The 15,291-nt window shown below is 48.5% G+C and overlaps 1 protein-coding gene across 2 annotated transcripts in view; it reads right to left on the reverse strand.

The window, feature by feature from the left end:
- The window catches only part of SBNO2 (strawberry notch homolog 2), a 51,447-nt gene that overhangs the window by 28,843 nt on the left and 7,313 nt on the right, over nucleotides 1–15,291 (reverse strand). The window contains exons 2-4 of one of the 2 annotated variants that reach the window (XM_042835926.1): nucleotides 14,188–14,408; nucleotides 13,399–13,478; nucleotides 8,240–8,363 (exon numbers count right to left, since the gene is read on the reverse strand). In XM_042835926.1, the coding sequence (XP_042691860.1) occupies nucleotides 8,240–8,363; nucleotides 13,399–13,478; nucleotides 14,188–14,313 (330 nt within the window). In that variant the 5' untranslated portion in view covers nucleotides 14,314–14,408. Of the gene's footprint in view, nucleotides 1–4,394; nucleotides 4,573–8,239; nucleotides 8,364–13,398; nucleotides 13,479–14,187; nucleotides 14,409–15,291 lie in introns of those variants that run through there. The other variant, XM_042835929.1, reaches the window with a different exon arrangement.

The following is a 15,291-nucleotide window of genomic DNA, read 5'->3' on the forward strand; positions in this document are numbered from 1 at the left end:
CAGCCATGGTGACATGTTTAAGGGGAGGCTGTCCCAAAGCAGGCAGAGGGCAAAGGAGTGAATTGGGCAGAGTACGCCCCTGCAAAACGAAACAAAGCAACAAACTAAAGAAAAAGCAGAACTTTTCTGCCTGGCTTTGGCACAGGTGGCCCCAGCCCACGTGGCTCCAGCCTCCTGGGCTGCCCTGAGTGAGCTGTGACATGGGGTGCTGGGGCCTCGTGCCCAGAGCTGCTGGGAAATCCCACAAGGGAGGCATTTCTCTGTACCACAGACTTGGAGCAGGCACTGGTAGAGAAGCCTCTGGCAGCCCTGCAAGAGATGGGAACAGCTTCTGAGCTGACAGCACAGGGCTGCACAGCTGAGCCCGAGGGAAGCACGGTGGGGGTTGACTGTGCTTTGTGCCACCAGAGGAGGAAGTGCTGCCCCCAGAGCAGCAAGACACACTGCATCCCAGGGCTGCAAAACCACCCAAGGGCTGCAACCTCACCTTGTGTGCATGGAACCCAGGGCCCAGCGGCAGAATACCTGCTCCAGGTTTGCATTAAGCAGAAAGGAAAAGAAAAGCAGCCCCTGCACACAAGGAGCCCACGTTTCTGGTGCTGCAGCAGGACTCAGAGCACTGCCATCAGGGCGCACACCGCAGGAGCCGCAGTGAAAGCGAAGCCTTTGGTTTCTGTGGGCAGTTGGCTCCGGGTGGAGAAAGGCAGCAGGTTTCCACAGCTGCTTTTATCTGAATGTGATTGGTTTTAATTAGCCAGTAGCAGCCCTGGAGTTGGGATAGGGGCTTTAATGATACATTTGAAGTAAAGAGACCAAATGTATTTCTGAAATGTTTTAATTAGTGACTCGCTGCTGACCGGCCTGCTGGGCAACTGATTAAACCAGCAGCTCTTACCTAAGACTACCAAGGTCTGGCTATTTATGCAGCCTTTAAAAAGCAGGTGCTTTATTTCCTCTTCCTTTTCTCTTAGCTGACAAATGGGGCAAAATACAGGCAAGAAAGCTGGAACACCAAAAGGAAAGAAGACACACGGCATCACCTTAGATAGCAGGAGTGCTGAATTGATTTTGCAATACCGCAGTGCTATAATCACAGAAGATAAGGCAACCAACTGGAAAACCACCACCTGATATTTTAAGATCCCATCCTAAGGGAGGTTTGCCACAGCATTTCCGTTCTCCACAATTAATTCACGAACAGAGCGCTGACAAATGGGGATAGGAAAGCAGAGTAATTCCAGTGTTCACAGCAGTGATTCGTCTCCTCTTCCACCAAAACTTGAAATGTAAAACCCCATTAGCTGCTCTGGCAGGCGATCTTCACAGGTAAATCTTCATCCACAGCCTTTGAATCACGGATCTACAGGACAGCAGCCTGACTGTGCTGATGGTTGCCAGCACATGCTCTCTGAACTTTGCAGAAGCACAAATGATACAGACCAATACAGCTGTGCAGGAGGAGACCTGACAGCTCATCGCCCTCTGTAAGAGTTGGGGTCCATTTTGTGCAGCTGGAAGGCACCACCCGCAGGCAGCAAGCTGCAGTGATTCAGGGATTCACAATAACCACATGAGATGGGGAAAGAAAAGAGTGTTCCTGTGTTCCTGTACACTCCCAGTGATGGCTGTGGTTGGAGCACCAGCACTTGGGACAAGCAGCAGAGGCGAGGGGTGTTTGACAGCCCCTGGGATGGAAGCACAGCACTGCCAGGGAGGGCTGTCACCACCAGCAGAACTGCAGGCAGGGAAACTCCATCACACTGACTGAGCCCAACTCTGCTTTGAATTAAAGCATCTATTTTAATACATCTCCCAGTGGTTTGCTATTCAATTATATGACCAGCTTTTTTTTTTTTTTCTTTTTTTGAAGAGCAATCCACATTTCAGACCAGTGCTTTTCCCCACTTTTGCTAGCTTTATGAAGGGGAGGAAGCAGAGAAGAGCACTTGCAAGAACTTCAGCAGGCAGTCCGGCTGCTTCCATGCTTCCTCTCCTATCGAGGAGGGGACGCAGCATTCAAAGCCAACAAAACAGATGAAAACCAACAAGGCTGGAGGGGAGGAGGCACTGAGCAAGCAAGGTGGGCACACACACACAGCAATGGGGAAGGTGGCCACAAAGCAGGAGATCTGCACTGACTGCAGCCAGGTGGGACGCGCTGCTGCGATCACACTGTGCTCCATGAAGCCTTGGATGTGCAGCACCTCACCAAAAGGGTTTGTAAGGTGTCATTAAGTCAGGCCAAAAACTTGCTCCTGCAGTGCAAAAAATAAAGATGTGGGCTTGTAAAGCAGCATGTTCCAAGTGCCTCAGAGCCATTAATTGTCTTTAATTGATTTTGCTATCTGTATTCCCTGTAGATGTAAGTACAGGACAGCAATAGGAAATTCCAGGTTGTTTCTTATTCCAGGAAATTCTTCATACCAGTCAGAAGCAAATCCTTCATATAATTTAATAACTGCTACTTTGATTTCTCTTAAATCACTACAGCTCTGTGCACTGCAGTGCTTCTAAAAATTAATACCTTTTTTAAGAGTAGGCTAATTCCCCCATTTTAACAAGACTGACAGGGAACCGCAAGGGCTGGTGGCAAGGAGAGGGCTGGTTTATGAGCACCACTACACTGAGCAGAGATCACACAGCATGAATGCATCCCTGCAGCACCGCTGTGGATGGCTGCACCACCACTGCTCCCACAGCCTTCCTCCCTTCCTCCTGCCCAGGCACAGTGCAGATCCCAGAGGGTACCTGAGCTTCCTCTGCAGCCACGTGCACGTCCAGCTGTTTTGCTGCAGGAGGAAAGGAGCGAGGAGTTTCAGCAGAGCTCATTTCAGAACTGCCTTCCAATGCTGCTCAGCCCCTCTGCACAGATCTCCCATTCTCATTGTGGCTCTATGACACGTGCAGCCAGCAGAGGAGGTTCTGTGCGCAGGGAAATGCTATGCTGGATAGACATAAGGAACAAGCTGAATCAAGTTGAGCAAAGGGAAACAGATGTTCCTCTGCTTTTAAGATAAGGCCCAGGGCACACACTGCAGCTTAGCATGCACACCAGCCTGGGGACATCAGATACCAGAGTATAAATTAAAACCTCCTGCATAGAGTGCTTTGTTGGGACAGTTAACAGCTCCTACCAGCAGTGACAAAAGCTAGCACAGGCAGAACGAAGCACTGCAAGGCCTCTACAACAGAATTACTGTATACAGGTTTCCAGCTCCTGAGCACTTCGGGCTTTGAGGTTAGAGAATAAAGAGCAGAGAGGGTGGAAAGCCATGGAAACCAAAGTTCTTCTCTTCAGGACCTTGACTTCTAAGGCTGTGCGTGCCTTCAGGGGATATTTTCCTTTAAGATGACACACAGGGTGTCTGTGCAAGACTTTGGCTTAAGACAGCAGTTCCCAGGATCGAGAAATGCTATCAGACTCCAATATGGTCTCACACAACTATTTTCTAAACCTTAATTTAAGCCACTTGTTTATAAAAAGGATGCCAACAGAGCGGCAAGGATGAATCACCCAATGGCAAGCCAAAAAAACTGAAATACTGAGGAGGAAAGAAGTTCAAGTTCACATTAGGCTGCTCTGACCATGCAAATGAAGCATCTTTTCCAACATGCAGAAGGCATTCGGTGAGGCTGCTGTGATGCACACAAATTGCTTCTTGCCAGACCCGAGTGGCAGCAGGGAGTGACTGAACTAAAAAAGAAATTCCCAGAGCAATTAGGATGTGTGGCAGCTCCCACTCACGGCATCCTCAGCCCAGCAAAGGCTTTGCATTCTGAAGGTGGGCCTGAGGAGCCCTAGAACAAAACAGAGAGAAGATGGGGAACCAAATGCTAGCACTGAAAGAACGTCAGCCTTCCCATTTTGTGCACCCTGGGTTCCTCAAACCCAAGGGCACAGGAATAATTCTCAGCTCACTATTGGCAACAGGAAGCATTTACAGCACAAACATCTTGACAGAATTATCAGGCATTTGCTCTTTAGACCTTTTCAATCCGCTTTCAGTATCCTGGGCATGGCTGGAAAATTCTGAAGAGAAATTGCCTAAACGCAGCTCAAGACCAGGCTGGGGTTCTGCTGCAGGGTCGTGTGAGGCCTCAGATCAGAGATGGCATTTCCACCTCTCTCCCCCTCTGTCCCCCTGCACAGCACTCAAAGCCCAGCACTGGCAGGCTGCTAAGACACCATAAGAGCACCATAACCCCAGGGTACAGCGAGCTCTCTGCGCTGCTGAACGACCACAGACTGCATTCTTGGTATCAAAGAATGATGGTAACGTTCTGGTAACAAAGATGAGAGGATAATCTGTAGTCAGAATGAAGACAGCTCTCACATAAGCACCCAATCTATCTCGGCTGCCCAGAGACCACAGATTTAATCAAGAGCCTCTTACCAAAGCATGCAAACTCCTCATGTTCTCTCTTGGCTTTCAGTCCTCTGTCTGGCATGGCTGGAACAGCACAAGGCTTAACAGCTCTTGCCACTCCTGCCACAGCAGGAAAGCAAGGAAAAGACAGGTACTTTCCTGCACAGTCACCAGGAAAGACAATCAGCCAAGCCGCTCCCTCACCTTCTGAATGCTGCAGCTTTCCAGGCAAATTGTTAATATTTAACAGTTTGGCAGCAGGGAAAGCAAGAAATCAGTAAAATGGAAAACACTGCTGAAGCAAGGGATGGAAAGCCTCCAGGATGTTCCCGGATGACTCCACATGAATGTCACTGCCTCCAGTCAATTGCCTGCTCTCTCTGAGATTCAGGCTCCAATTTTGGCTCCTAGCAAAAAAAAAAAAAATAAATCATCAGCTTTCCTTTGGGTAGAAAGCACTGCGTTTTATCAATGAGTTAGCACCAGTGTCAGAGCACTCAGAGCAAGCCCTGTAGAAAGCTGAAGGAAGTCAAGAGCTGAGTGTTCAGAACGGCTGAGCTGGTGCTGTACCTCAGCAGAGCAGAGGATAAATGAAGACCAAACGCCTCCGAGAGGCAGGAGAGCACAAAACAAGTGCTGTTGCACATCAGGGCACAGGCACACAGACACCTGGTGACATGCATCCATCCACACTGCAGCAGCTCCGGGCACACAGCACATCTCCAAGGCACTGCCTCAGCTTCATGTCAGAAAACAAAGCTCTAACAAAAGTCTTTTTCAGTGTGTCTCAGTTTCAGAGCACACAGGTTGATAGACTACTGCCATGGGTTATCCAGAACGTCCCAAGCAGCAGAGCTCAGCACACAGGCTTAATGAGAACTACCAGACAGAACAGAAAAACTTCCAGAAATGCTGTTTCTAATGGGAACAAACATGGCACTACCAGCTGCTATACAGTACAAGGTCTGAGCAAAAGTTCTGCTGTTTGCTGGTTTGGCTGCAACAGATTCAGTGGACAACACTTCCCTGTTGCCATATGTGAAGCTGAAGAACTCTTGCAAGTATGCTGTAATAGGTGCAGGCTCCCAGCATTGCCTTGGAAAAGGTCAAAGCAAAAACACACCTGCCTGCAGTCACCTCGTTCCTTTCTGCAGCTTCCTCCCCAGAAGGAAGAGAGCAGCAAAAGATCTTGGCAGTTTTCTGGAAATCACCTCAGGTTGTTTCATGTCCTGTTTGTTTTGGAGCCCTTCTGCTCTTCTATCACACAGCCACCATAAAGCAGCAGCTCCTTTTCAGAAGCAATTTCCAAAACTTGCTCTTGCCAAGCTGGCCGAGATCGATTTCTGCACACAGCAGGGGAAGGAAGCAGACTGACCACTCACATACTAGAAAACACATAAGTTAAAGAAATAATTAAGCCTCTTTCCCGTTAAACCCATCAGCCAAACTACACAGACCTGCAAGCTGAGACCTGTGAAGAAGACCCATCTCCCTCTTCCCATCACGGTTTCTAAAATGGTTTCCACAAGTTGATGAGATCACATTTCTGTCTCATTCCTCCCACAATTAATTCTGCAGGAGGCAAAGATCAATGCCGCTATAATTCATCTACTTATCTGGTTTTATCCGAGCAGAAGACTCTGGTCCAGAGTAGAACTGCACCACCAGCACTGGAGATCAACTGGTGCAGCAGATGAGCCACCAACACAAAGCACTGCCAGCAGCTCCGCTCAGGAAGCTCAATTTAGGCCAACACCAGGGGCTCACCTTCAAGGGCTCAAACCCCAGCTTACATAAATCCGAACCTGCAGAAATCAGAGTCTCACAGAGGTTCAAATCCCCTCTCCCCCAGTAAAACAGAAGTGCAGTTAGCAGGAATTACCAGATCTCCCTCAAGAAGAGGAGACACGCATCAGTTTGCTGTTTCCTACTGCTATAAATAAACTTCACATCACGCTTCTGAATCAAGTTCTCTTTACAGTCAAACTGCTCTTCCCTGCTGAACCAAGTCAGCCCATGCTCCAACGCTCACACCACCACATCCACTGCACAGCGAGAAGCTGAGGCATCTCTACTGAATCATGCAGGAAGAAGAGGCAGATTACAAAGGAAAGAGGTTGTCTGCACACGTGTGCTGGCATTCAGCATTACAGAAACAACCATCCAGAAGGTCACAACAGCTCACCAGGGTTTACTGGAGTGTTTTTGAGATGTGCTGAAGCACAGTGCCAGCACTAAGTGCTCCCATGCAGCCCCATTCACCCTCATGCTGTTCTCAGCACCTCTGGGCCACCTTGCAGGGCACGCTTAGAAATCATCGTGAAACGTCTGCGAAGGTCAACCTTCACCTTAATGCAGAAGAGGAAAGGGAAACAAACTCAGCTCCATTTCACACACGCCCAAACGCTGCCCTGGTGTGCTTATCTGTCACACCAACTCACAAACCTGAGGCTGATCAGCTGCAATGTGCAGATTAGCTGGTTCCCACACTCAGAGGAAGCCTGGCTCTGCCAGTAAGCTTCTTTGTGACCAGAAAAAAAAAGTCTGACTTACAGACGGTGTGGATGAAGATTCTGAACATAAACCACGACTCTTCACACCTTGAAGTTTCCTTTGAGAATCTCTGGGCACCTCAGAGGCTATGAGGTCCGATTTGTCACCAGTTACAGAGCCCCCAGCAAACTTGCTAATCAGGTTACATTAAGAGACATTAAGTAACCAAATTAATTACTCTGAAATTTCTAGCATAAGTTCCTTGTAGCATCATCTACACCAAATGACTCTCCTGCACGTGGCTTACAGCACACTCCAGCCCCACAGCACTGCTGCAGTTCCAGCCCTTCTCGTCCTTTGTCAGAAAGTCACACAACAGCTCAGGACACAAGGCAGGGGCTGGAAGCCAGTGGGTGCCCTGCATCTCCATCCACACTCTTCCTACCTGGCTGCTTCTCTGCAGTGTCTGAAGCACAGCTCTGCCTGAGGGGGGATGGCAGACTCCATCTGCCTGTTATCTGCTCCCCTGGTAATCAGTGCAGCAACTTACTGAGAGAGAAGGGCTGGGACTACGGGGTCACTCAGCTTGGCTGTTGCACTGATAGGTCACAGCAAGGCAACTTTCTGCACATTTACTACCTTCAGACGCTGGGTTGAAACAGAACAACACAAGAACTACAGCAAAGAACAGCCAGACACTGCTAATATCTGCATCTGCTCCTAGAAGGGATGTAGTCGGTTCCTCCTGTATTCACAGCACTGCTTTCCAGTCATTATTAGCTAATCTTACTGCAAGATGTTGCCAAAAGCAAATGAAAGACTTCAAAAACTACAGAAAAACATCTTCCAGCCCAGAAGGATCCACGGGGTGAGGATGCCTGTGGGTCCTCCCGTGGGATGCCAGATGAGCTAGGGAGACTGCTCCTTCAAACTGCAGAAACCAGCTGCTTGGGATCTCTGTTGGGCACCAACACCATCCTTCAACAGCCACTGGTCAGGAACCAGCACTTGTAATGAGTGAGAGCACAGGCAACGCTCACAAGCAAAGGAAGCTTAGGAGGCAAACGATGTAACTGACTGAAGCATCTTCAAATTCACACTTACCTACACCCTCTTGCAAAATGATTCTGCTGTGTACTTTGTGTTTATATTTAATGTCATTTTAAAAGACAAGCAAATGCATCACAGATAAGCTCCTACCAAGCCAACGGATACCTTCTTTATTGCTGACAATTCATCCCAATTACACACACGTCCAAACAAATTCACTGGACAAATTTACAACACTCTTCCTTTCCCCTCTACACCACAATCCTAAAAAGCCAACACCCATCATAAAGCACTGTTTTCCCCAAAGCCATCAGTAGCAACGTACTTACCTGAGGAAAATCACCATTTTTTGGTAAGAAGTCAGTGGGGTCCACAGATGCATAGTTTGTATCCAAGAAATGTGGTCTGCTGATGGGATTCATATAAAAATCGTGAGAGGAATTAAAATATTGCCTGTAAGGAAATGGGAAAAGCAGTTACTTCCTGTGGGTCCTTAGCATTCCTCAGGTCGCTTCAGACTCCGGCAGCAGCAGCGAAGGGGCAATTATGGGATGACACACATAGGAAGTCGATTTAGAAAAGCCAAGTTGATCCAGATGAGAGATCTGTGAGGCAAAAATCAGACATCTACAGGGTCTGCCTTAAGACCAAGAATCGAGTTCTCAGAAAGCTGTGTAAACTGAGAAGGACATCGCAGAAAAGAAGAGTCTGCAGGGCTGGATGTTTCAGCCCTGACAACAAAGCAAAATTGAGGATCTGAGATGTCCCATGGCCTAATGTGTGACAGCATGATGGGACCTGACAGTCATGCTACGTAAGGACAAGCATCGAGTTGCATGGAAATATCATACCCAAGCCTCTGCTCAGGTCATAAAACCAAGGCAGCCCTTCCTGCAATCAGCACAGCAAGCCTGCAGGCTGGGACAGCTAACAGCCCCTTTGTACCCCTGCAGGGAGTACAGCCACAGAGCAGAGACAGAAACTGAAGGGTTAGGAACATGCAAGCCCAGACAAAACCATTAGTCCAGATGGAGATGGATTTCAGATGTAATCGACTGTACCTCATTACAAGGCAAAATCTCTACTGACCTAACACAAGAGAGAATAGAAAGGTCTTCTGATCAGTCCCTGCTGGGGAGGGCACTCGCCATCTCCTCCTGCCTCCCTGCCCCAAGCTCCAGCTTCCTCTGAGCAGAAAGGAGGGAAGACCAGCAAGAGAGCAATTCCCCTCCTTCTCCCCAGGAGCAGCCTCTGCTCTGCTATTACACACACGAGCCCTTTCTCTCTCCTGCAGCAGCAGGAATGTGCTCTGTAATCCTTCCCGTAAGGGCCGTGCACTCAGTGCTGCTTGGGCAATCGCCACCCAACATGTTTTCATGCTGGAATCACTGAAACGTTTCACCCCATCAGACTGTTTCCTCTTGCAGCCAGTTGTGTGCTCTCCGCAGTGCCAAGGTTACAGAACTCAGAGCAATAAACTGCAGCAAGGGGAAGGAGAAGCAAAACTTTAAAAGAAATACCATCCAGGAACAGAGCTGGGGATGGCTGTGCTGCTGAAGTATTGTGGAGCAATCGGGACCCCACGTGTGGCTAACACCTCACCCATAGGCCACACTGACATATTTACATACAAGCACACTTATCTGCTCATTTTCCCTCCTTTTTGCATCATTGAAGACAGTGTCCTCAATCCATTCAGCCCAATTAAAAATCTGTGTACAGCTTCTGGGAAGTAAAGTATTTATAGACAGCGAAGGGTTTGTTTAAAATGCTTTCCAGCTGGAACTGCTGTGCTCTCACCCTCTCTCCCCTGCCCAAGAACAGAGCCTGGCTTAACAACCTAACCAGAGAAACTATTTTAAGAGAGAAGTGAGCACTGCCTCCCACCTCTGCAGTGCCTCATGGGTTGCACAGGAGTCAGCCAAGGTAACAGGAAGGAAACCAAGACAGCCCCAACCTCCTTGGCCTGAACTGCTGTAGAACGAGCAGCTCTGGCATGCTGTTTTGTTTCCTTTAACCTTGGCTTTGAAATCTGTGAGATGCACTTTCTTCTTGCACTGAGATAAAGCTTGGCCTGGAGAAGCACTGCGCTCTGCAGGCAGAGAGTGCTGCATCTGCAGCAATGCAGGGCCCTGCTTTGAGCCCCCAGAAGGGCGATGCTTCGCAGCAGCTCAGTGCTCCCACCCCACTGCATCCCATGGGAAACCAGCCCCTCCAGTGAAACCACACAGCCAAAAGGAAGGAATGCTGCTCCTCCCCTCCGTCACAGAGAATCTGCCTCAAGAGCTCAGTTTCAATCAGGTTCCACATGCCAACACAACAGGTAGGGGCTCCGCTTTCTGCCCCACGTGCAAAGCAAGGCAACAAGGCTGAAGTCAGTCATCTGGAAGAAAAAGAACATCTAGGAACATAACCCAAGGGACATCTCCCTGTAGGAAAACACAAAGGGAAGCACACAAAGGCATACAGCGTTCAGAACCCAAAAAGCCCTACTGCACACATGCTTCCTACCTTTCTGTAAGGAATAAAGTAGAGAATTCCTTTCATCCCCAAGCTGTGGGACTTTGTGAGCTGAGCAGGGAGCATCTTGGGATTATATCCATGTCAGACAATTGCTTTAAAGAGCAAAGCTGCCTTTTTGCTGCCACCCACTCTAAATATAGAAGCAGTGGAACAGTCTGGTACAAAGCAAACCTGAACTGACATCTGACTCACCCCAGCCATTTGATGTCAGTCCAGCCAGTGGGTCTCTGGGTAAGGCTGTTTCACATACTGCTAAGGAAAGTTCTTGGGCATTTTGTTTGCTTGCTCTTTAAAAATAATAATTAAAAAGCAATTTGCATTTTCAATAGCAGGAACCAGAGGAACATGCTGCAGGACAGGCTCTTACTGGAATCCACACCTCAGGTGAGCCAGAGCAATCCACATCCCTCCCAGGAGCTGGGTTTCCATCCCTTGACAACTTAAGCTTGCCATAACCTCACATCAGCTGCTCATTGATGCATCTGAATCCCTTTTGGCTCCACCTGCCCTGGGGACTCTGGCAAGGCTTTATGCTCTGGTGGTACAGCCCTACTTTTGGAGATGCAAGCTCCACGTTTCCAGGAAGCCAATGAGCAGAGTTCACAGGCTGCCCAGGCACTGAATCTTCTTCACTGTCAGTGCACCAACTCAGGCACTTCAGAACCTGCTATCATCACAGCTAGCAGCACTCCACTCACAGGTGGTAAAGCAGAGAAGTGCATGAAAACCAGCAGGAAAAGAAAGGGGTTGCCCTGTTTCAGAAGCCACGGAAGAAATCTTTGCTCCAGTTTTGGAGAAATATGTTTTGCACACGTGTGACACCGCCTGCAACAGCACCGAGTGGGCTGACCTAGAATTCCTTGAAGGAAGGGAAGCACTGAGCTGACTGCTGCAAAAAGCCCAGCTCTTCAGGGACAGTTAACCTAGAAATTCACTGAGCTGCAGCTCTCCCCTACAGGAGGCTTGAACACCTTTTGTTCTTCCACAAACCTTTAATGCACTGCTTACGTTTCCAGCTTAAGAAAGCCTGAAAGAAAGAAGCAAGCTTTGGTATCTTTTAAGCAAATTCTCTAGCATGAAACTAGTGAAAAGAAACAGGAAAAACCAGCTTTGGGACAAAGCTGTTGCCATGAGAGTAAGCCATGTTCAAACACAGCCACTCACAAATGAGATTCCAGGATTTCTACCTATGACATCCCAGCCCTGTATCCCACCCAAAACAGATCCAGCAGTTTTAGCTATGAAAGGACAGTTCTTTATTTCCCCGTGAAACACAGATAAGGAAGATTTCACCTGAAAGGTGATTTTTACAGTTACCAAGGTATGAAAAACAGGAAGCTGAAGTGTAGCCTTGGCTGAATTCTCTAGCAAATAAAGGCTACATTGAGCCTCACTTTCTAAAGAAATAGTAACAAAGTCAATAAGTATATATTTGCATTAAAAGCAGGCATGTCTCTGCAGGATAAAGGCTGCAACATTTCCAGTAGATTTGACACAAACAGCAAAGAGCAGCACTGGGGAAGAGGAAAGTGAAGGGCAAAACCAGAACAAATGGTCAAAGGAAAAAAAAACTCAACACAATAGACAAAAACAATCTGATCCTGTGGTTTGATACAGCAAAACAGAAATTGTGTTACAGCTCTCTCGAGAATTCACCAACTGCAATTTACAGGAATCGTGCTCAAAAAGTATCCTCTCTTCCAATCACAGACAGGCCAGCTAAAAGCAGATTCTGAACTTAGCAGCTAAGTCCTCCTGAATCCTCACTTTTGGAGGAGCTGACAAAGTTCCACTCAGCATCCAAGGGGCAGCTCCCAGGTAGTTACACATCAGGAGCATCCTGTTACACCCCACCTTTCACTGCTGGCTGAGCAGGACCAGGCACAGGAGAAACAGGCAGAATTCAGAACCAAAAGGACTCGCACCCCTCTGAGCACAGAAGCTGAGTGTCACTACTGACAGCCAGGCTGGAACTCGGACACCCATGAGGATGAATCTCTGTTCTGCAGCACCATGCAGAAATCCACCCAGGAAGGAGGTTAAACTAAATCCTCAAGCACTATGAACACAGTAACTCACGATATCAAACGCTCCCTCTACTTTCCTTCCTTCCCCCTCTGACCTAAATAAAAACACATCCTGCATCTCTGTGCCACTCCCTGCATTCACAAAGAAACCAGAGCAGCCCAGTCCCAGCAGTGTCCCCAGTGGCACCAGGCCATTTAACCTCCTGCCATCCCTAGTGTTCATCCTTCTGCCCCAGGACAGAGGTACGTGACAAAGGATGAGAACATCACTTACTGCTGTACACAGACCCCCCTAAATTCTATTTGCAGCATGTAATCTAGGTGATTTTCTGCACAGGGCAGCTGAGGAGGAAGTCACAGTTTCTCACACGAGCCCATACTCATCACTTCACACAGAGGTGAGCTTATCAGTGAAGAGTATCAGCTACAACCTGAAGGAAAACACTCACAAACTCTGCACTGCACAGTAAGGAGTCGTACAGAGCCTTCCAACAAAGAGATTTTAGCATTCACCCAGTTTCCAGTCACCTACACAGCAATAGATCTTCATGTCACCTCACACGCCTGTCTCCAGCACCAGTAGTTTGTTCCTTCTTGTCTATGCTGTCTGCAAAAAGCTACAGATGCACAACGGGGTGTTTTTAAGAACTCCATTAGTGTAACAAATCCAGGCAGAAACAAGGCTTTCTCCTTCACCACAGCCACCAGGTTTACCAGAAATCAAAGCTTTGCTCTCTTTGTGTTTTGTCTTTTTTTTTTTTTTTCAGTTGTTTGCTGCTTTTTCCAAGATGCAGCAGTTTATGAAATGCCACAAGATGACCGTGATGCAATTATTTCCCCATCAGTTCGAGAAATAAACAAGGAAAGCACTCAGAAACAGTTGAATCACAGGGTGTGCAAGAGCGGAGGAGAATTATATAAAGGAGAACAGCACTCACTGGTTTTCACTTGGGAAAGATGAGGTTGGGAAAGGAGCAGGATAGCAGTCACTCCACGAGTCGGCAGCCAACATGGAACTCTGAAAGCAGAGCACAGAATGGTCAGAGCAGAGGACCAGCACAACTTTCCTCCAATGCTTCTTCATCTTCCCACTCCCTCTGCAGTGCCCACATCTGAAGAACCAGGCACTCGGGGAGATGGGCCTCTTTTTTCCTATTTCTGAACATGGTTTATAAATCAAACGTGATTTCTGAACAGAACTGTGGGGATGTGGAGGCTCTTCAGGGGCAGAGGATTGCTTCCTGCCCTGTTCAGAACACATCAGTGATTTGGTCTTGTTTGTCCCAGAACGGCTTCTAAAGCACAACTCTATTCACCTCTGCCACTCTCAAAAGAGACACAGGTGGCCAAATCACAGCTTTAGCATCTCTCAGAGAGGAGCAACATGCAAACAAAGTGTATGATCTTGCACAAAGTCTCCAGCCCTTTCTCCAGCAGCCAAGCACCTCCCAGCATGTAAAGAGGGATCATTTTAGTCACAGATCTGTTTTTCCCCTCACATTTCAAAAGCATTTGAAAAAGCCATCAGCACAACCTTCCAGCATTAGCAATCAATACTTCATGCCCCCGGATGGCTGCCTAGGAAGTCTGGTACACAGCTCCTGTATTCACACACACACCAGGACTCCCGGGATGCAGTGGGGGAATGGTGGCCCTGCCCACACTCCTCCTGGGGACATGGGGACAACCCTGAGCATCTCCCTCCCCAGGGTCACCTGCAGCCTCACCTCCATGGGCGGCACGGCGAGCGGGGAGCAGAAGCCAGGGATGCTGCAGAGAGCATCGGCTGCGAGCTGCTGCTCGTGCTGAGGGCAGCTCTTCCCCCCATCCATGGCCACGTGTGCTGAGGGCATCAGCCCTTGTCCTGCATGAAGTCCTCAGGGCCAGGGGTGCAGGCTGCAGAGCGGCAGGAGGCTCTTTATCTGTGCTCTTCACCCTGCACCATGTCCTGCGACGGAAAAGAAACACACAGTTATGGTTTGGGAAGGGGAAGAAAGCAGGTCTGAGTGCAAACCCAGCTAAGACATCAGTAAATAGACTGCAAAACGCCTGCCAGAACAGAGAGGTGTTTTACCAGGAAATCTGAGCTCTCAAACATCACCACACCTGGAATTCACCCAGACAGTGAACTTGCATTGAGCACCTCTCCTGCCTCACCACACACACCGGGCACAGATCTGGCAGATCGTTGCACGCCTGTGATTCCTGCAGTAGTAAAGTGCTGGATTTTAGCTTGAAGAATTTTCCTTTTTCCATACACAAAAAGATTTTGCGCTTCTGAGCAAAGTCCTCGCTAAAAACGATCCATTTCCCAAGACCATTCATTTGGCTGGCTTACTGAGTAACGTGGCAGGCTTGAGCTGTTAGGAAGCAGCTGAAACACCAGACAAAGGCCTGCAAGATACCCACATGCCACCAGCAATCAGCACCTATTAGCACGCAGGCACTTAATTCAGCCCAGTGAATGGCAGGTCGAGTTCTCACAGCCAGATTAATGCGACCCAAAACAGCCCTGGCACCGACGGGATCGCAGGCCTTTGTGAAGTCACCTCTGAGTCAAAGTCCCTATGAAAATAAAGTGACCTTTCAGCCAACAACATTATCCCTGCATTTGAAACAGAAAGCAACATTAAAGTGTCTGTTTGCTCCTGTCCCTGGGCAGCCATGGCAGGACAGCAGTGGGAGCAGGGCTCACACGTGGATGCTGCAGCACCTGGAATGTGGCGATGCAGGAGCCTGGGAAGGCACAGTGGGACACGGCCTCCAAAGAACGATGCTCATTCCACTACAGAAAAAAAGCACAGTGGATTTTAATTAATTGCTAAACAAAT

This window comes from Centrocercus urophasianus, unplaced genomic scaffold, assembly GCF_019232065.1.
Source record: "Centrocercus urophasianus isolate 14NV4802_14NV808 unplaced genomic scaffold, USGS_Curo_1.0 seq_56, whole genome shotgun sequence".
In the NCBI taxonomy this organism is placed as follows: Eukaryota; Metazoa; Chordata; class Aves; order Galliformes; family Phasianidae; genus Centrocercus; species Centrocercus urophasianus.